We start from the raw sequence: 20,360 nt of genomic DNA, 5'->3' as shown, positions 1-20,360 counted from the left end.
CCGCGCACCGCGATGAAGAGTGGCCCCCGCACCGCGATGAAGAGTGGCCCCCGCTTGCCACAACTAGAGAAAGCCCTCGCACAGAAACGAAGACCCAACAAAGCCATACATACATACATACATACATAAAAAAAAAAAAAAAAAAGAATGTAAGCAGACAAGAATAGCATTAAAAAAAAAAAAAAAAAGAATCCACCTGCCAATGCAGGGGACATGGGTTCGAGCCCTGCTCCAGGAAGATCCCACATGCCGTGGAGCAACTAAGCCCGTGCGCCACGACTACTGAGCCGACGTGCCACAACTACTGAAGCCCGCGCGGCTAGAGCCCGTGCTCCACACAAGAGAAGCCACCCCAATGAGAAGCCCGCGCACTGCAACGAAGAGTAGCCCCGGCTCGCCGCAACTAGAGAAAGCCCACATGCAGCAACGAAGACCCAACGCAGCCAAAAATAAATAAATAATAAATAAATAAAAACAGGCAGCAGGCTAGATTTGAGCTGAGGGCCATAGTTTAAAAAAAAAGCATTTTTCATATCACGCATTTTCTGTGAATCAGAAATTCCGGAGCAGCTTGGCTGAGTGTTTCTAATTCAGGGTTGCATGATGTAGGGATAGATGCATGATGCATCTATCCCTCCCCCCAACCCTTCCCCCGTCTCTGAGTCAAGCCGTTGGCTGGGGCTGCAACACTCTGAGCTGGAGGGTCCACGATGGCTCATTCACGTGGGTCTTCACTAGAGGTCTCAGTTCCCCACTGCTGTCGGCCGGAGACCTCGGCTCTTCACTACATGGGCATCTTATTAGGGCTGCTTGAGTTTCTTCACAACACGGCAGCCGGCTTTCCCCTGAGCAAGTGATCCCAGAGAGACAGAAGCAGCGGAAGCCACATTATCTTTTATGACCTACCCTTGGAAGTCATTCTGTCACTTCTGCCACATTCTATTCATTTGAAGCAAGGCATTAAATACAGCCCATATTCAAGGGGAGAAAAATTGGGCTCCACCAAAGAGATAAGTATCAAGTGATCTGTGAGCGTATTTTTTCCTTTTTTTAAAATTGAAGTATAGTTGATTTACAACTTTATATTATTTTATTTATTTATTTATTTATTTATTTATTTATTTATTTATTTATTTATGGCTGTGCTGCACAGCTTGCGGGATCTTATTTCCCCGACCAGAGGCTGAACCTGGCCCTGGGCAGTGAAAGTGTGGAGTCCTAACCACTGGACTGCCAGGGAATTCCCTACAACGTTATATTAGTTTCAAATGTACAGCATAGTAATTCAGTATTTTTACAGATTGTACTCCATCAAAATTCGTTACAAGATAATGGCCATAATTCCCTGTGCTATACAGTATATCATTGTTGCTTATCTATGTTACACATAGTAGTTTGTATCTCTTAATCCCATACCCCTAATTTGCCCCTCCCTCTTCCTTCTCTCCTTTGGTAACCACTAGTTTATTTTCTCTCCCTCTCTCTCTCTTTTTTTTTTTTTTTTTATGTAAAGGCATTTTATTTTAAATATAGCAGTGTATACATGTCAATCACAAACACCCAATCTGTCCCTCCCCCCAACCCTTCCCCCATCTCTAAGTCTGTGAGTCTGTTTCTGTTTTGTAAATAAGTTCATTTGTATCATTTTTTTTTAGATTCCGCATATAAGCGATATATGATATTTGTCTTTCTCTCTCTGACTTACTTCACTTAGTATGATAATCTCCAGGTCCATCCATGTTGCTGCAAATAGCATTATTTCATTCTTTTTAGTGGCTGAGTAATATTCACTAGTTTATTTTCTATATCTGTGACTCTGTTTCTGTTTTGCATATACATGTGTTTATATTATTTTTTAGATTCCACAGAGAAAGACAAGCACTGTTTCGTATTTTAAAACTACCACATCTGCCCTGAGGGTCCCCCTCATTGAGAGAAGGGTAAAGGCAGAGGAGCTGGCAAAGCTGATGAGACACAGTGGCCAGTGAGGTGTGAAGACTCTTGTGTCATAGAACCCAGAAAGGATTGTGTTTTAAGGAGGGAGAACAGTGTCAAATGCAGCTGAGAGGCTGAATAAACCAAGGATAGGAAAGCGTCCCTTGGGTTTTGTCCCACGGCTGTTGGTGGTGACCTTGCCAAGAGCAGTTTCACTGGAATGTGAGGGCAATGGCTGAAGTGAACGGGAGGTGAGGCGTGAAGAAGGCTAGTGCAGACAGCCCTTTTGAGAAGTTTAGCTGTAGAGGGAATAGAGAAATGGGGTGGTGCCTGAAGAAGGCTGTGGGGCGAAGGGAGGAATATTTTCAAGATAGGAGATACAAGAGCGTGTTTTCAGGCTGGTAGAAATGCCTCAGTGGAAAGCAGAAATCAGTGATGCAGGACCAATGAGGATGGAGAGGGTGTGCTTCAGGCAGGGTCCCCAGGGGACACACAGGTCACCCTCAAATTGGATAAATCAAAGAGGCCTTCGTAAAGGGACTGTTTACAAATGTGTGGGCGGGACACAGGGAAACCACAAGGAAAAGTGCAGTACCTGGACCTGGGGTTGTGAGCAATGGGAGCAGTTTCAGGAACCAGGACAAAGAGGGCCACCTGACAGGAGCTGTGACTTTCTGGGTTCGATCCCTGGTCGGGGAACTAAGATCCCGCCTGCCGCCTGGTGTGGCCGAAAACAAACAAATAAACAAACCAACACAGCCAGCCCGTGGCAACCTGCAGAGAAAAAACTGAGGGAAGTAAGACTCTGACCTCACCCTCGCCCACCATCCTATCTCCCACCTCTGCTCCCCATTGGCCAAACACCCCTGGAGCCAGAGGGCACGGAGTCCCATCAGTGTATCCGTCAAGTTGGCCTCCTGGGGGGCGCAGAGCAGCGTGGGGAGGGGAGGAGAGTGGCTCTAGAAAGGGAAAGGGAGGATATGCAGCGTTGGGTGGGTGCAGAGGACCACGGAGGGCCTGACCTTGAGCGTAGGTGGCTCACACCCTCCCTTGTGTCAGCAGGTGGTAAATGCAGGGGCCTGGCGTTGTGGGTTTCATGGTGGGGGGTAAGGGCTTTCATGTCTGAAGGTTCCTGTTTTCTGAATGAAGCATGAGGTGACGTCATCAGCGGAGAAAACCACCGGGTGTGAGGAGAGAAGATTAAAGATATGTGTCGTCTCTGCAGGGGGCGGTGAAGCGAGCATCCCCCAGAACTGCTACAGGACTGCTACAGGACCCGGGCAGGGCTGCCGGCCCTCCCGGGCTTTGTGGTCAGGATTTAAAGTGTAACTGGTAAGGGTAACTGTCTCCAGCACACTCAGCTGGCAGACTTGGAGAAGGCACAAGACAGGGTTCATCCAGGGCTGCGACTTGGCAAAGGGAACCCACAGCTGCAGGAGCGGGGGAAACCGAAGACCTTCTGGTGACATGCCAGATAGCTAGCTACCCGTGCCCATGGACATTATGTAGTCATGGCTAGCAGTATTTGCCTACAAACAGAAACACAGGAATGGACATACTTAAATAGTGACGCACGCTTACACAATCATGAACATCTGTCTGCAGGCAAACACCAAGTGCACGTGGGCATACACTTCACTTATGCATGTGGTAATCCCCCCACTGCATGGACACAGATGCCCGTGTATGCAGCTGTCTGCATGCTAATACACAACCAGCTTCATGGATTTGAGCAGGCATTCACATGGGTAAACATACACACCATGCAGGATGCAGACACATAGGTCCACACACAGACCCAAATAAAAATGTACCCATTGAAAGGGACCTACGTGTCAGCGGAGATACATACATATGTATGATGAAGTACTCTCTCAGGTAGATGTCTTACATTTGACAGCAACTTAGATTTGTTGAAAGACGGTGCCCTGTACTCCCTCTTGTTACCAGGGATGAACTGTTCTTGAACTAGCTAAGCCTAGTCCCTTCCCTTGTGTACTTGATGCCACCCACGCTCATCCCTTCAAGGACACCACATCAGTAATTCTCTCCACTCTCTCCTGTAGCATCACCTCCTCTCGGCTCGATCATTCCCATCAACGTGCTGTTTTATTCTTCCCAACTTACAAAGACACTCTTTTTTTAAAAAAATTAATTTATTTATTTATCTTTTAATTTTTGGCTCCATTGTGTCTTCGTTGCTGCACGTGGGCTTTCTCTAGTTGCGGCGAGTGGGGGCTACTCTTTGTTGCGGTGCGCGGGCTTCTCATTGCAGTGGCTTCTCTTGTTGCGGAGCACGGGCTCTAGGCGCGTGGGCTTCAGTAGTTGTGGCTCCTGGACTCTAGAGTGCAGGCTCAGTAGTTGTGGCACACGGGCTTAGCTGCTCTGCAGCATGTGGGATCTCCCCGGACCAGGGCTCGAATGCGCGTCCCCTGCATTGGCAGGTGTATTCTTAACCACTGCGCCACCAGGGAAGTCCCCCAAAACACTCTTGACCCGTCTCACATTATCGGCATATCCTTCCCATGACAGCAAAACTCCTTGAAAGGGTGACCTTTGCTCACCGTCTCTGATTCCTCTCCTCCCTTTCTTTCTCGGACTCCCTCCCAACCAGGCTTTCATCGTCAGCATCTACTCCCACTGTTCTTGTCAAAGTCACCAGTCGCCAAATGCAATCGCCAATTCTCAGCCTCCTTTTCTGTGACTTCCCGGCAGCACCTGAAGCCAGCTGAGCACCCTGTCCTTGGAACACCTTCTTATCTTGGCTTCTGGGACACCACACTCTCCTGGGTCGTCTCCCACCTCACCGGCTACTCCTTCTCACGCTCCTTCACTGGTTGCTTCTTGTTGCCCAATATCTAAATCTTGAGGCCCCGAAGCTCAGTCCTTGGTTCTGTTCTCAGCTCTGTCTCCACTCACGCCCTTGATGATGCTGTGCACCTGTGCCTCTAACTGCAGACACATCATCTCCCCCAGAAGTCTAACAGGCATCTGGAAGCTTCCATATTCAAGAACAAACTTCTAATCAGAGCCTTCATTACACTTTAGCTCCTCCTCCCGTGAGACCGTGAGCCTCTGGAGGGAAGACATTTGTGTCTTGTCATGTCTTCATGCCCAGCACATACTACCAGATAAACCTTTGTTGGATGAATGAATGAACATGAGGACACAGAGTGAAAGGGGGAGGCTCAGGCTATGAGGGTGAAGGGTATTAGATTCACGGAATTTCTGAGCTGAAAGGAACACCTCTACAAAAGGGCAGAAGCAAGCTTCCCAAGAAAGCAGACCTCACCGGAAGTGGAGAGGAAGGGGAGAGCATTCCAGGCATGGGGTGCAGCAGGGGCAATGGCCCAGAGGCCGAAATGGGCGTCGCTTGCTTGAGGGGAACAGAGGGCAAGTGGGCAATTTGTGAGAAGTGAAGATCGGAGAAGTATTGGGTTGGCCAAAAAGTTCGTTTGGGTTTTTCGTAAGATGTTCTAGAAAAAAGCAAACGAACTTTTTGGCCAACCCAATACATTGGAGCTCATCCAACTACTGAAAGGGCTTAAAAGCCACGCAGAGGAATCTGGACATTAATGTGTAGTCAGTGGGGAGAATTTCAGGTGTTTGAGCAAAGCAGTGATGAAGGAGACCAAAGGGGCTCCAGAATTTCAAGTCTAGTGTTTCCTAAGTACACAGGCTAATTTTAGATGTCACATGACCATGGCGATATATAAACCCACATTATGAGAATTATTCTTTTTAATTCTTTTGATTGTATTAAAGAGTGTTAGTATGATGCTAGTATTTAATTCCTATAAAGGGGTTATGTATTAATACCTACCCTTTTCTTCAAACAAATAAACAAAACAAGTCGTGGGCTCAGGGATTTTGGGCGGGCAGTAGTATCCAGCTGGAATTTAATAGCGTTTGTTTTGTTTTTTGTTAAATGTACTTTTAGCATTGCACATAGGTTACGGCAAATGATACTCTTAGTGATACAGTTTCTTTTCTCATTCATCACTCATTAAGTAAAGATTTAGTGAGCCAGGCACTCTTCTAGGTGCAGGGGATACAGCTGTGAACAAGACAGACCCAAATTCCTGCCCTCATGGAGCTTCCATTCTGGTAGAGGGTGACAGGCAATAAACAAAATGAGCACGTACAGTATATGGTGGAACACTGGGGAAGAGTTTTATGGAAGAAAACAGAGCAGGGGAGGAGGACGGTGACTGCTGGGATTAGGGTTTCAATTTTAACTGGGTGGTCAGTGGTCAGAAGACGGCACTGAGCCAAGACCTGAAAGCGGTGGAGGAGTAAGCCCTGTAGCTCTGTGGGGGAAGAGTGTTCCAGACAGAGGGAACAGCAAGTGCAAAGGCCCTGGGGTGGGTACGTGCCTGGAATGAGGAACTGCAAGGAGGCCAGTGTCGTTGAAGAAGGGTGAGTCAAGGGAGGGGACTTCCCTGGCGGTCCAGTGGTTAGGACTCGGCACTTTCACTGCTGTGGCCCTGGGTTCAATCGCTGGTTGGGGAACTAAGATCCCACAAGACATGAAGCACAGCCAAAAAAAAAAAAAAGAGTTAGTCAAGGGGGAAAATGTAGACTCCTAGGTCTGAAAGGTACCTGGGGGCCAGATCACGTAGGACCTTTAGACCATTAGAAGGGCTTCAGCTTTTACTCTGACTACGACAGGGGGTCATTAGAGGGCTTTGATCAGAGAGAAGGACATGATCTGACTTAAGATTTAACAGGATTCCTCTCTCTGCTGTGCTGAGAATAGATTCTAGGGAGTCAAAGGCAAACGATAATGGTCGTTAGGACCAGGATGGTAACATGGGAGGTAACATCAAACTTTGGATGTATTTTGAAAATAAAGTTGATGGGAACTGCTAACAAAGTGTATGTGGGGTGTGAAAGAAAGAAGAATTCAACATGGCCTGAGGCTTTTGGCCTGAGTGGCTGGAAGGATGGAGGTGCTGTTACTGACATGGGGATGAATGTGGTGGGTTTGGGGGTGACGATCAGGAATTCAGTTTTGGACATGTCACGTTTAAAATGCACAGTGGACACGCAAGTAGAGCTGGAAAATGGGCAGTGGGATATATGAATCCAGAGTTTAAATACATATATTTGCATTTAATAAGTCAGTTGATTTAAAGAAAACAAATAATAGAGCTAGTATATGCATCTGGCAAAAATCATGAAAGAAGTACAGGAGTGGGTGACCTTGGGGAAACACTATGGCAGGCAGACAGAAGCCAGAGGCGTCACTGAGAGAGGAGGGAGTGTGTGGGGGAAGAAGAGCTGACCCCTCCCCTCCCCCATCTCCTGTCACTTCCATTCTAGGGCAGAAATGTGAGCTGTGGCTCTGCGGCTGTGCCTTCACCCTTGCTGATGTCCTCCTGGGAGCCACCCTGCACCGCCTCAAATTCCTGGGACTGTCCAAGAAATACTGGGAAGATGGCAGCCGGCCCAACCTGCAGTCCTTCTTTGAGAGGGTCCAGAAACGCTTTGCCTTCCGGAAAGTTCTGGGCGACATCCACACCACTCTGCTGTCAGCAGTCATCCCCAACGCGTTCCGGCTGGTCAAGCGGAAACCCCCATCTTTCTTTGGGGCGTCCTTCCTCATGGGCTCCCTGGGTGGGATGGGCTACTTTGCCTACTGGTACCTCAAGAAAAAATACATCTAAAGCCAGGCCCCGGGCTTGGTGTCTGACTGTTGGTGTCTCTGTCCTGTGTGATTCCCAATGAGCTCTCAGTAACGCACCGTCTCATGAACACTTGGACAGCCCCTCCCACCCCTTGTTCGGAGTAATTCTATCATCAGTGTGAAAACATTCCATAGTTTAGGAGTAGATGTTGCCAATGCCGTGAGTTGAGGCCACGGTTCTACCAAAGGAGAGAAAGAGTGAGTGGGAGAGAGAGAGAGAGAGAGAAACAAAAACACGAATACCTTTTTTTTTTTGATTCAAGGTCTCAAGATGGAACTGTGGGGACTGGTTAGGATCTGAGGTGAGTCCCAGGCCATTTCATTCACCAGGGCCCAGATCCTGGGAGGTGCTGGGGGCTCGGAGGGCCTGACCCCTCGCCTCCCCTTCCCTCTTGCCCAGGGAACTCTTCCACAGGACAAAGCCAATATCAAGACTTGACTCTTCTAAGCGCTACCTCCGGGTGGGGCTGGAGACCTGGAGACCCCACGGGAGGCCCCTGAAGACTGGAAGGGGCTTCATTCTTCTCCTGGAAGTGAACTGAGACAGCACTGGCTGAGCCAAGGCAGTGACTTCCAGCCACAGGCCATGAGCACACCCTCCCATTCCCCTCTTGATCTGGCCAGTGTGCTTGGTCTGGCGCTTTACCGGAAGTCCCTGAAGGCAGTGTCCATCCTCCTCTTCCCACCAGGAGTTGAGTTTTCCCACCATGTGAGGTGGACTTTCAGTAAAAGCCACATTGATCTTCTCTCGGAAGTTCAGCCCTGGCCGGAGTGCAGGGGTGGGTCTTGAGGTGGATGGCCTTCAGGTCCCTCCTCCAGCCTCTGGCAAAGCCACCTCTGTTAACGTCTGCCTTCCCCTTCACTCTCGGGGCTCCCCCCACGCCCTACCATGCCACGCCGGGGGGTTTCTGCATCCACGCTGCCGGTCCTTGTGGCGTCTCACTTCCCTGTGCCTTTTGCATGTTGGGAGAGGGTCTGGGTGTCACTGCCGCCCATGCTTAGAAACCACTGAAAGCCCCCAATAAAAAGCATCGAGGAGGAGCAGCTGCTTTTCATTTCTAAACCTGTGTTGTCCATCTAGTTCTCGTTTCCAGAGTTTGGGGCCAGAGGGGTGGAGGTACGACGTTGAGACTCAGTGAGTCTGACTCGCACCAATGTTTTGACCATTTCACTTCTGGTGAGAAGGAAGAGATGACTGATGGCTGCTTGGGGGGCCCAAGGCTGGATCTGGGGAGGCCAGGTGTTTTGTTTGTTTTTTGGCTGCACCGCATGGCTTGAGGAATCTTAGTTCCCCAACCAGGGATCAAACCCGGGCCCGGGGCAGTGAAGCTCCGAGTCCTAACCACTGGACTGCCAGGGAATTCCCACGGCCAGGTTTTATCTGATAGGAAAGGACAGACAGGATGTTAGAGCACATGTCCAGTACTTTAAGGCCCAGCTGTTGAAGAGGGTCATGTGACTTCCACGCTTGGTCCATGGGTGAGAATTACCAGGCTTCACCCAGCTGCAAAGGAGGCTGGGAAATGTAGTCTGTGATTGGGCAGCCTATTGCTAAGGAAGGAGAGAACAGATCCTGGTGGACAGCCAGCAGCCTGTGACATAAGGAAGCACTGAATGGGAAGAGGCCCAGGCCGACTGCTGGAGAGAACCATAGACTCAAAGACTCCACAGGCCCCACCTGCCCGTTCCACATGTGCAGAAACTGAGGCCTGGGATGGGCATGTGTCTGGTTTGGTCAGGATCCCACAACAAGTGAGCTAGAGTTAAGTGTCCTTTCCCTGGTCCCTTTCTGTCTCGGAATGTCACGGAGAGCAGCTCGGGTGTGGAAAAGAGTCAACGTGCGTACGTTTACTCAGAATCCGTCAGCTGCTGAGCCTTCTACCAGGTGCCGTGGAGGGTTGCAGAGGTGGACAGGGTGTGGGGCTGAGTTCAGTCTAGTTGGGAAGACAGACACCACCACCGCCAGGACTGCGGTAATGGGCGCCCGCAATGTTTACACTGCTAAGAAGGTCTCTCCAACATTCACAGAAGGATGCCTGTTGGGGAGGACGGTAAGGGCTGCTGAAGGTCATATCTCCTTCAGCTCATTGGCTGCTCACTGCCAAAGTCACAGAATCATCTGCCCGAGCCATTCCAACGTTATCTCCAAAGACCTGTTTGGTCCTTCCCTAGCAACCTGGGCCCACATTGCCTAAAACCCTTAGTTTTCTCATCTCTAAATGGAGCTGATAGTAATCATAGCTGCCATCCTTTGAGTACTAACCAGGTACTAGGAAATTCACATAAATTATTTCTAAGTCTGCAAAGCATAGCTTTTTATGTCTCACTGATGAGGAAACAGAGGCTCAGAGAGTTAGCACCCAAGGTACAAGTGGTAGATTGGATTTTTGGATTCCCTAATAGGGTTATACATCCACAACACTTGCCATGTGACTTTGCAGCACCTCTCACTGTGGGTGGAGTTTATTCCCTGCCCCATCAGGGTACTGTCCATGTGACCAGCTTGGGCCAGTGGACTGTTAAGTGGAAGGATGTGATGGGAGTAGAGGCTTTAAACGTGCCACGTGGGTGCCGCAGTGTTCATCACGAGAAAAGCAGGCCCCAGGTAGTTGCTGCCCTTTTCATCTGGACCTTAGAATGAAAGCAGGACAGACTTGAGCCCAGCTTGTGGCCTCAAACCAAGGACAGCTGGCCCACTGCCTGGAGCAGAGCTCACCAGCTGAGGCCAGCCCATATCTGCAGAGCTGCAGCTACCTGTGAGCATTTGCTGTCCTAAACCATCAGGTTTGGGGGTTATTACTGCAATAGCTGACTAATACAGTAGCAGAGCTGGGATGAAGCCAAAGCCCTTCGTGTTTTCTCTATGGCCTAGGCTGTTGGGAACTACAGCTAAGATAATTCAGTAAAAATGTCAGGCAGCAGATTTAGAAACTCAGAACAAATGCTGCTAGTTGATATTGATTTTAGTCAATGCTACATTTAAAAAATTATATTAAAGACACCAAGCCATTTCGGGTTATTGGGGACATGTAGAAGTTACAGTGCCCAGGCTTCTGAGGGAGACATTCACGAGGCAAAGTAAATCTCTTCAGTAAAAAGCAGCCCTCATATGCACCCAACATTTTAAAGCTTAGAACATATTTTCCTACCCATCATTTCATTAAACCAGTCAAAGATCGATGACATAGAAAGAATCATCCCCGTTTCACAGATGAGTAACAAGCCCAGAGAGGTTAAGTGACTTGCCTAAGATCACACAGCTGAGGGAATGATAGGCAGGATTTGAATACAGTCTGCTTGCTCCAGTCCGAGGCTTCTAATAACTCCAGATAAGTCAGCTTCCGCCCCTACCTGTTCAGCCCTGCATCACTCCCCAGCAGCATGGGGACCCATGGCAGATGAAACATGCTCAGGAAATGCAAATGGAAGGCAAGAAGGCATGAAAGGAGTGGAGCTGGGAAAGGGTGACAGCAGCTTGCTCAGGCAGGACCTGAATACCTTTGCTCCAGAAATTAAGATGTCAATCGGGGGGCTTCCCTGGTGGCGCAGTGGTTGAGAATCTGTCTGCCAATGCAAGGGACATGGGTTTGAGCTCTGGTCTGGGAAGATCCCACATGCCGCAGAGCAACTGAGCCCGTGAGCCACAGCAACTGAGCCTCCAGAGCCTGCGCGTCTGGAGCCTGTGCTCCGCAACAAGAGAGGCCGCGATAGTGAGAGGCCCGCACACCGTGTGAAGAGTGGCCCCTGCTTGCCGCAACTAGAGAAAGCCCTCGCACAGAAATGAAGACCCAACACAGCCATAAATAAATAAATAAATAAAATTTAAAAAAAAAGATGTCAATCGGGGGTGGCTCCCAGGCTCCCCCACCTACTCACCTCCTAGGCACTCAGACACACTTCGGGGAGCCACGTCCTGGCAGAGAAGACAGGAGAAGTGATAAGTCTCCCAACCCAGATCCTCAAATACGCAGCCTGGAAACCAGGGTCAGGCAGCCCTTAGCTTACCTGTAAGTGGACAGCACCTCAAACACCTACTTTACCTTGGCCCAAAGGACCCCACAGGTACACGGATGTCCCTTCCCCTCAGCTCTCCTGGAAAACGCTTCTCTCACTCTCCCCCACCTCCTAGTTAACCCTGAAACCAGACTATAGTCTCGGAGACTCCATTCATTCTAGAGGTCCTGGGACATGGCCTTCCACATTCGACTGTATGTTTTAACTATCTCTGAGTCAATCAAAATTAAAACACTGACAGGTATCTTTTTCCTGATTTTTTTTTTTTTTTTTGGCCGCACCACGCGGCATGCAGGATCTTAGTTCCCCAACCAGGGATTGAACCCGTTCCCCCTGCAGTGGAAGCGCAGAGTCTTAACCACTGGACCGCCAGGGAAGTCCCTCTTTTTCCTGATTTTAAAGTAGTTATAGTATTGATGGCACATTAGGGACTTACTGTGCACTTGACAGACTTTTATACAGTGCCTCCCGTAGACTAGGTCCTGTCCTAAGTAAGCCCTTTACAAGTATCAATTCATTTAATCCTCACAACAACTCTACAAGGTAGGTACTTCTATTAACCCCATTTTACAGATGAGGAAACTGAGGAACTTGTTCATGGTCACACAGCCAGTGTGTATGGCAGAGGCAGAATAATCTCCTCCATCCTTTGCTTTTCTGAGTGTGTTATGTAAATCATCTCTGCCTGAGCTGGGACAATGTTGGGGTAGGGTAGGGGAACACTCTGCTTTTGACGCTTAGCACCCTGTTTGGATGTGCTCATTTCATTGCCTGTGCCTGGCCAGACTGAGGGCAGAACCGTGTCTCTGAATTAACACCGTGTCCAGCTTAGTTCCCCTCACCTAGCGGGGCAATGGATGTTGAATGAGGTGAGGCATTATCCCCACCTTACCCTTCACAAAGAGGCTCAGAGATTCTGACCTGACCGAGGGCACACAGCTGTAAGTTCTAGTCAGCACGAACGCAGAGTCTTTCTGCCACCAGATTCCGTGCTAAATATAACATCGTTTATTCTTTGTAGTGACTGCATTATATTCCTGATATGGTTACCATAATTTATTTAACCAGTTGGCAACAGTTAGTTAAATCTTGACAACTTTGCACTATCACAAATAGCTGCAATAAAATCTTTGTGTTTATCTTTGCCCACCTCTGTGAGCATTCCCATAGCTTAAGTCCCTAGACTGAGATTGTTAGGTCTGCACATTTTTTTGGTTTGTTTTTGTTTTTGGCTGTGCCACACGGCTTGTGGGATCTCAGTTCCCTGACCAGGGATTGAACCCGGGCCACGGCAGTGAAAGCCTGTAATCCTAACCACAGGCCACCAGGGAACTCCCGGGTCTGCACATTTTAAGTTTGGTTATGACAAGGTTACCATCTAATCATGTGGGCCCAATTTACCATCTCCCCTCTCCCTAAGGTATGGGAGGACCTGTTTTCTACGCTGTGTGTGTTCAACTTTAAAACTCCCCAGAGACTGTATTAGGGGTTTCTGGGACAATTTCTGAAGGTGACTATATGCACGGAGTTTCCCTTAACAGAATCTACCTTCTCCTTGATATCGAAATTGGTTTGACTTTGGAGACCTTTTTAAAAGGCCTTCTGCGGTTCATCCCTCTGGGAGCTAGGTCCAGCTCCCCATGTCCAGGAAGTCCCTATGAAGCCAAGCAATCAGGTCTAAACTGCATTAGGCTGTTGATGCAGAGAAAAGCAGGGGTATGATAAACTGCACCCAGAGATCAGCTCCTCGATCACTCACCGGGAAGCCAGCTGCCACCTCAGCTGAGTGGGAGTTTCTTTTCACGTTGTTTCCTTAAATAAAAGTCATAACCAGCTTGGGAAGAACTTTTCATCAAGCGGAGCAAAGAAATAGAATAGAGCAGAAGAGCTGAGGTTAACCAGTCTGTGCCCATCATTTATCAGATAAGGAAGTTGAGACCCAGAGATGTTGAGTGACTCGGTCAAGGTCACACAGAAGAGCAGAAAAAGCAGTGGTGGAAGCCAGCTCAAAGCCGGGCATTCGCACTTCTAGCTGAGTGCTCTTTATAATACAGCAGGGCGCCTCCAGGACCTCCTCTGACAGTCCTTTCAGTCTGCCTTTCTTCAGTCTCTGTTGCTCTTGAACATGAGGGGAAAGTTAGGTTTCTTGAGAAGGGATCTCTGGATGAAAATCATGGCAGCTCATCTCCGTGCCTTTGTGCGTGCTGTTCTCACGTCCTTGGAGTCCTTCTCTGCCTAACTGCTTGAACTCCTCCTCATCCTTCAAGACCCAAGAGAACTATGTTCTGTGAAAATATCCCGTGATTCCCCAGGGCATCTGGTTGTCCCCTGCTCTGTGTTCCCAGGCCCTGACCTTGGCCAGCACTCGGAACACTCTATGGTGGTTGTTGACTCCTTATGCATCTTCTCCAGGAGTGAAAATTCCTCAAACGCACAGAGGTAGCAAAATCAAACTTTGCAACCCCACGCACACCTTAAGCTCTGAAGGGATGGATTTTGGACCACAAGCTCCAGGAGGGAGGGAGTTCATTATCCTGTCCCAGCTCCTGGTTCACAGGATAAACTCAAGAAGGGTTTGGTGCCGCCGATGGAATGTGAACAGGGAAGTTCTGCCAAACGATGAGCTGCAAATCCTGGAGCCATTGGGCTTTTGACAGATACTACCTGGAGGGGCCAAGCAGGTCAGGCTGGCGGAGGAGTGGGCGCTAAAAGGTACAAAAAGTCCTCACACGCGTATAGGCCTCCAGGGCATTTTCACAGATGACCTCATTTGAGTGAACTTTGTAACTGCTCTTGTGTAACCTTCCTCCTACTGCCAAGAAAACTGCTCCCAAACCTGGCTGATCCAGACCTCAGGACCCTGAGACACAGATGTGGCACAGAGGGAAGGAGTAAATCAAGCTGAGAAATACATGACAACATATCCTTAGGTTACAGGATTGAGAAGAAAAAAAATAAGAGTGACTACAGCCTTGAAATTCCCCTATACACAACGAGTAGCTCCAGTAAGAATTACCCTCCTTTCATAAAATGGGCCGAGCTCTCCTGGTTCTGGAATTGAGGGTTTTGGAAAAGAACACACGAAACACAGGAATGTGGGATTTCATTATCTCTAGTTTAATTTGCCTGTTTACACACACGATCTGTGTGTGTACGTAACAGTGGTAACAGCCATTCTCTAAATACAGTCTGGTACTCAGACTATGACAGATGCATGTGGAAAATGAGGCGCCAGTGAATGAACCTCAACACGGAGAGACAAACCAAGCACGGTGGTATTCTGTGATCACAGATGCCCTCAAAAGCCTCTTGTTCAGCACCTGGGGAATAGACACTTTTCAAAAGACAATACAAGGCTACTTCAACAGGACACCCAGACCCCAGATGGCACTCCAAAGAACATATTAGTTTCCCTGCCTTCTCCAGAGGAGCCATAAAGTTCTAAAGGCTTAATCAAGAAAAAGGAGGCAGGAGGATTATCACCTGCTATGCACATGTGCTGGGCATTTTACATACATATTCCCTTCATCCTGACAGTACCACCTCCATTTTACAGATGGGGAAATTGAGGCTTGACCAGGGTCAGACACGATTTGGACCCAAATCTCACGTTTGCCTAAACTTTCAGCCTTGCCACGCTGTCTCACATAGGGATTGAGAGCACGTTCCCTAGAGACAGGCAAAGGTGCTAAGACTGAACAGGAAGTGGCAGAAGACTCATCAATATACAAGATTCGGTAATGGACGCTTTCCACGGAGTCAATGTAAGGCTGAGCCTGAATCAGGCCTGCAGGAGAGAAATGTCTGGACATTTAAGTGGGACAAGTGAACTTCTGGCGTCACCTTGTGCCTGTTGCCTTTTGGTGCTGAACATGAAACGTAGGAGAGATGTCAATCCCTTCAGCAAGCCCCTGCCACCTACCCCAGCCCCACTTCCACCACCCCCATTTTCAGATGTAAGCTCCAGAGGGCAAAACAATTCTCCCGGGGCCCATCATAGCTTGCCAATGCTCCCAAAGCACCATGGTGACACCTTCGAAATCTCACTGTCAGGTGTTTCTGCCACCTTTGGGTACAATGTATCACACCCCACATTTTGATCGATATAGGTTAACCTGTGGCCAGATGAGATACGAACTACATATTTTAAGTACATATTTATACGCAATACATTTTACACTGAAGATTTTCCAGACCTCAAACCCCTACCAACCTAAGCTTGCGTTAAGCCAGGCAAGTGCAGTGCTTATCAGTTAATGCTATTACCAGGCTTGACTGGGGGGGGGGGGGGAGGGACGTCAAAGAAGCTTCCGGGATGATTATCCAAAATGCAAGGGCCTTGGTTTGAAAGGCTTAAGGAGACACCCTAAGAGAGGGAAGGGGTATCTTATCACAGAGCGGTAACTGTGCCTTTGTGGGGCAGAGGGGACAGGGCATCTCACCATTCCCAGCACTCCCAAGGTGAGGGCCACACAAGGACAAGGCTGGAAATTGAGAAGTGCTGCCAAGGGGAAATAAAAGGTTGAGTTCAAGGGCAGATGAACAGGCCCGTTTGGTCTGGTTTTGGTGGTGGTCCAAGTAAGAGGAGGGTGGGCCAAAGTCAGGCCACCATTTTCCAGGGACATTTTTGCAAACAGGTTGGCTTCTTGCCATCAGAAGCAAGGGAAGATATTTTCGTCCACTTCTGACTTAATATAACCTTGTCCAAAAGGGTAAAAGTGCCTTGGGCCACAGCAACGAGCCGAAGGCTTTTTTTTTTTAATTTATTTTTATTTTTTATTTTTTTTCCGAAGGCTTATTATCACACAAATCTGAAGCACCATTCAGTCTACACCACTGACGTGTGGTCAGGGGAGGTTCAGTGCAAATATGCATTTTGCAAAATTACCCTGACTCAGCTTAAAATTCAACAGGTTATTAAAACGTCTGCTTTCCGGTTTTATTCTTAACAGAGAAAAGAGTCCCGTGAGCTTGAATTTAATACCGTAAGCCAAGAGTGTTCTAAAAAGCCCTCAAAGCAATCTACACATGTGCCAAAGTGCAGAGTCGTGAGTTATTTTCGGGAGTTCTGTCAACAAAGAACAAATGCCATGATTGTTATCAAAAACTATAAAGCATTCACTCACAATAGAAGGGGGAGGGGGGAAGTAACCTTACTGCTCCAAAAACCGATATATAATAGACAACATGGACAGAAAATTATCAATGTTCGTTACCTAAAAATCATCCCATACTCTGTCGCAGAGGCACTCCAGTTTAACTGTTTTGGTAGCTAATCATAAGCCACTTGCAATATTTGACGTTCCGCGGACGAAATAAATACTACAACCAGAATCTGTCCTTCAGGCAGTTGGTTGTTTTATAAAGAACCCTGCTGGAAATAAATGCTTCTGCAAAACTGACCAGAGGGAATTACTGTTAAATAACAGCATTAACAGCCATTAACACAGAAGACAAGGAAGAATCAGGGAGCATCTGAGGGCAGCAGAGGAGAGTCCTGAGGCCCCAGCCCCGCTTCAGCCACACAACAGAGGCTTTCCCGATCCCGCCCTCTCGCTGAGCCTGAGCTTGGCCCTCTAGGGCCAAAAGGGATGTTCCAGATTAAGGTCAAGTCTTGCCAGCAAAGTGCCTGACTGGGAGTGGCGGTGCTTGTGACACAGGGCGATGCCACCAGGGACAGTCTGGGGCCTGACCTCGCTCGCCCCCCAGACTCCACCCCACCCCCACCCCACACACTGCCCGGTAAGCTTCCTCCCGGAAGCGGGATCAATAATTTGGTCGATAACTAAGAAAAATAAGTGGAAAATCTATTAGCCACTGTCCTGCTGCCATCCCTTTTGCTTCTCTTTTATTTCTTGTAACTGTCTTGCTTCAGATTCAAACTAGAGCTCTGGGGAGGAAGTCCTGGAGAGAAGGATTTCAGATACCAACACCCGTACGTCCCGTACCAGCCCAGCAGACCGAACAGGGTGCCAAACATTTTCTGGGACAAGTTGTGAAAGTAAACGGCCGTGCACAGAAACATCCACACCCAGATGAAGGTCAGGAAGCCCAGGGCGACCCCCAGGGTGGTGATGGCCGCGTGAAGCCAGTGGCTTCGGTCCGTCCTCACCTCGTGCAGCACAGCCATCTCCTCCACAATCATGAGGGCACAGAAGGTCAGCAGGAAGGAGTGGCCTGAGATGTCAAAGCCATGCCAGAAGCCTCCTTCCCCGTGGCACTGCCGCTTACTCTGGTGCTCCTTTCTCACCCCCTCCAGGGCTGGCGACTGGTAGCAGCTGCCTGTGTAGTGCTCGATGTTGGCGAAGACGGCTGTGCCCACGTACCAGATGGCCGTGCCCACAAGCAGTGTGCTCAGCCGCCGCAGGACCAGGCCGGCCTTGCCCGTCAGGTGGTAGTTGGTGAGGGTGATGAAAGGCAGGAGGAGACAGAAGGTCCAGGCCCAGGCCACTTTGACAAAATACCTGGCAGAGGAAGAAAGTGGAAGTGAAGAGCGGGGACATGGCGGAGAGGGAACAATGTCATGACTCAGGACTCTGGACTCTCGAGGGAGGGAAAAAGGAGAAATAGGTGATAAAAGCTACAGACAACAACTTCACTCACTAAGTACTTTAAGTGTATTAACTACTGAATCCTAACACAACTCTATGAGGTAGGTACTGCTATCATCCCTATTTTACAGAGAAGAAAACAGAGGCACAGAGAAGCATCATGCCCAAAGTAGAGGTCATCAGTGGTGGAGCCGGGATTTAAACCCAGGTTCTGTGATCTTAAGCACTATGTTATTTGCTGGGGAAAGTAATTACAGAGCTTTCACATACATCCACTTTCCCATAGAATACTCACAGTTACCTCGGGGGGAAGGTGTCATTAGCCCCATATTATAGATAAAGAATAGTTCAGTAACTTGCCAGGATCACACTCACATGACCAGCAAGCCCAGGTTAAACCAAGGTTTGGCCAGCCCCAAAGCCCATGCTTTTTCTACACCAAGGCTTTTTCCTACGTGGTAGAAATGATCAGACAGAGCTTGACTTCATGCTAGAAGACCCAGGTTCAAATCCTGACTCCGACTTACTACCACACCTCCAGGCCTCCGTTTCCTCAACTGTTAAATAGAACTGAGGGGACCCAACGATTTTTAAATCCAGAGCCAATGATTCACTAGTTTCCTTTCAATAATTAACTAGCATAGAGGTGTGGAGCAAAACACCAGAATCCATGGCAACTCACGAAAGACAGGGACTTGTCTGCCAGGCTCTTCGGCTCCCAGCTCACCCAGGCCAGATCAAGCAGCAGCTGTCTTGTCTGCCTCCCCTGACCTCATCAAAGGTGGCTGACCTGGGGACCAGGTGCGGTAAACACATATGCAAGAGACTTGGGGCCATGACCACTCTCATAATCTATTCTCAGCCCAGCCTCCACGGGCGGGTGAGGCAGGAAGGTGCGCAAAGGACAGAAGGACTCTTCCTGGGTTCCAAAGGTTCTTCAGACACTACCCAAGGGCCTGTCGCTAAAATCTTCCCTGGGACTGATATGCAAAGATCTGGCCACAGCCAAGACCTGTCAGGTATTTGATGAAACTGCTGGAGAGAGAAACCAGGGTTTTAAGTAGATAACCAAAGTTGGACTGACTTTTGGGAGATGCTGCAGACACTGTACCTCCCAAGGAGAATCGAAGCTCACGTCAGGGGAGGAGTTTTATCTTTCAGAGTTTCCCTTTACTATTGCAACGGTGTTTGTGTCGATAAACTTAAAATCCAAGAGGTTTAAAAAAAAAAAAAAAAAAAAGGAGGGGGTGGGTGGACTTAAGGAGAAGTCTCAAAGAGCCCGGCTGGGATGGCGTTCCTAGGCCACTGCCATGAACTTTGAGTGGCTGAGAAAATCCAAGCAGATATAGGGGAAAGGTCACGGACTGGAGGGTTCCACTCCGGGGCGACTCTCTTGGAATGGGCGTTGGCATGGGCTAGGACAGGCTCTCAAAGGTGGGGTGTTGGCGAAAGAAGGCAGGTCTGCTTGCCCCACCCAGGTGTGATGGGATTCTGTCACCAGCTGGGGGGTATCAGATTTAGGGCGGAGGCGCAGGGTCTGACACGGGCAGGCAGGAGGGAGGTGGCATCTCGCCCAGGGCAGGGGCCAACTCCTAACCCCAAAGGGAGGCAGAGGGAGAAGCGACACAGGCCGGTTCACCCCCCCTTCCCACCCTCCACCCCTCCACACACACAGACACACACACCACCCTGCCCGTCACCCCTGCCCAGTCAAGCTCAGACTGTCTGGTTTGGGTGTGCAAACGCGACTTGCTAGTGACACTAGCTATACCGGGGTCCCTCCATCGCGACACGAGTGCAGACGCTGCTGTCACGAAGGGGAGAAGGATCTCCCCTTCCAATGACTCGTCCATCAGGGCAGCTAACCCCCGGCTCTCTGGGCAAGGCGACAGCTACGGCGGGGACAGGAGAGGACCCGGGGCGCACTCACACGTTGAGGACGTTGCGCTTGTTGCTGAGATAGCTCTCGGGCAGCGGGGAAAGCTCCTTGAGGAGGGAGCCCGCCAGCATGGAGGCCACCAGGGCCCAGGGCAGGTAGCGCCGTACGGCCGCCCGCACCAGCGTCCCCCTGAGGACCCACGCGCAGCGCTCCAGATGCTCCATGCCCGACCTGTCGGCCACCGTCAGCCTCCCCGTGCCCTCTCGGCCACCGTCTTGCCTTTCGTCTTGGC

At 49.3% G+C, this 20,360-nt stretch overlaps 2 protein-coding genes across 8 annotated transcripts in view; one reads left to right on the top strand and one right to left on the bottom strand.

Moving 5' to 3' along the window:
- Positions 1 to 7,604, top strand: part of GDAP1L1 (ganglioside induced differentiation associated protein 1 like 1) — a 22,780-nt gene extending 15,176 nt beyond the window's left edge. For all 5 annotated transcript variants that reach the window (XM_059897204.1, XM_059897205.1, XM_059897206.1 and 2 more), the window contains one exon: positions 7,261 to 7,604. In XM_059897204.1, the coding sequence (XP_059753187.1) occupies positions 7,261 to 7,604 (344 nt within the window). The remainder of the gene's footprint in view (positions 1 to 7,260) is intronic.
- The window catches only part of FITM2 (fat storage inducing transmembrane protein 2), a 20,819-nt gene extending 459 nt beyond the window's left edge, over positions 1 to 20,360 (bottom strand). The window contains exons 1-3 of one of the 3 annotated variants that reach the window (XM_059897209.1): positions 20,120 to 20,360; positions 17,751 to 18,102; positions 14,735 to 14,958 (exon numbers count right to left, since the gene is read on the bottom strand). In XM_059897209.1, the coding sequence (XP_059753192.1) occupies positions 14,884 to 14,958; positions 17,751 to 18,102; positions 20,120 to 20,292 (600 nt within the window). In that variant the 5' untranslated portion in view covers positions 20,293 to 20,360 and the 3' untranslated portion in view covers positions 14,735 to 14,883. Of the gene's footprint in view, positions 1 to 14,734; positions 18,103 to 20,119 lie in introns of those variants that run through there. The other 2 variants (XM_059897208.1, XM_059897207.1) reach the window with 2 other exon arrangements.

Source organism: Balaenoptera ricei, chromosome 15, assembly GCF_028023285.1.
Source record: "Balaenoptera ricei isolate mBalRic1 chromosome 15, mBalRic1.hap2, whole genome shotgun sequence".
NCBI lineage: Eukaryota > Metazoa > Chordata > Mammalia > Artiodactyla > Balaenopteridae > Balaenoptera > Balaenoptera ricei.
This window is presented reverse-complemented; position numbering and strand designations above follow the sequence as displayed.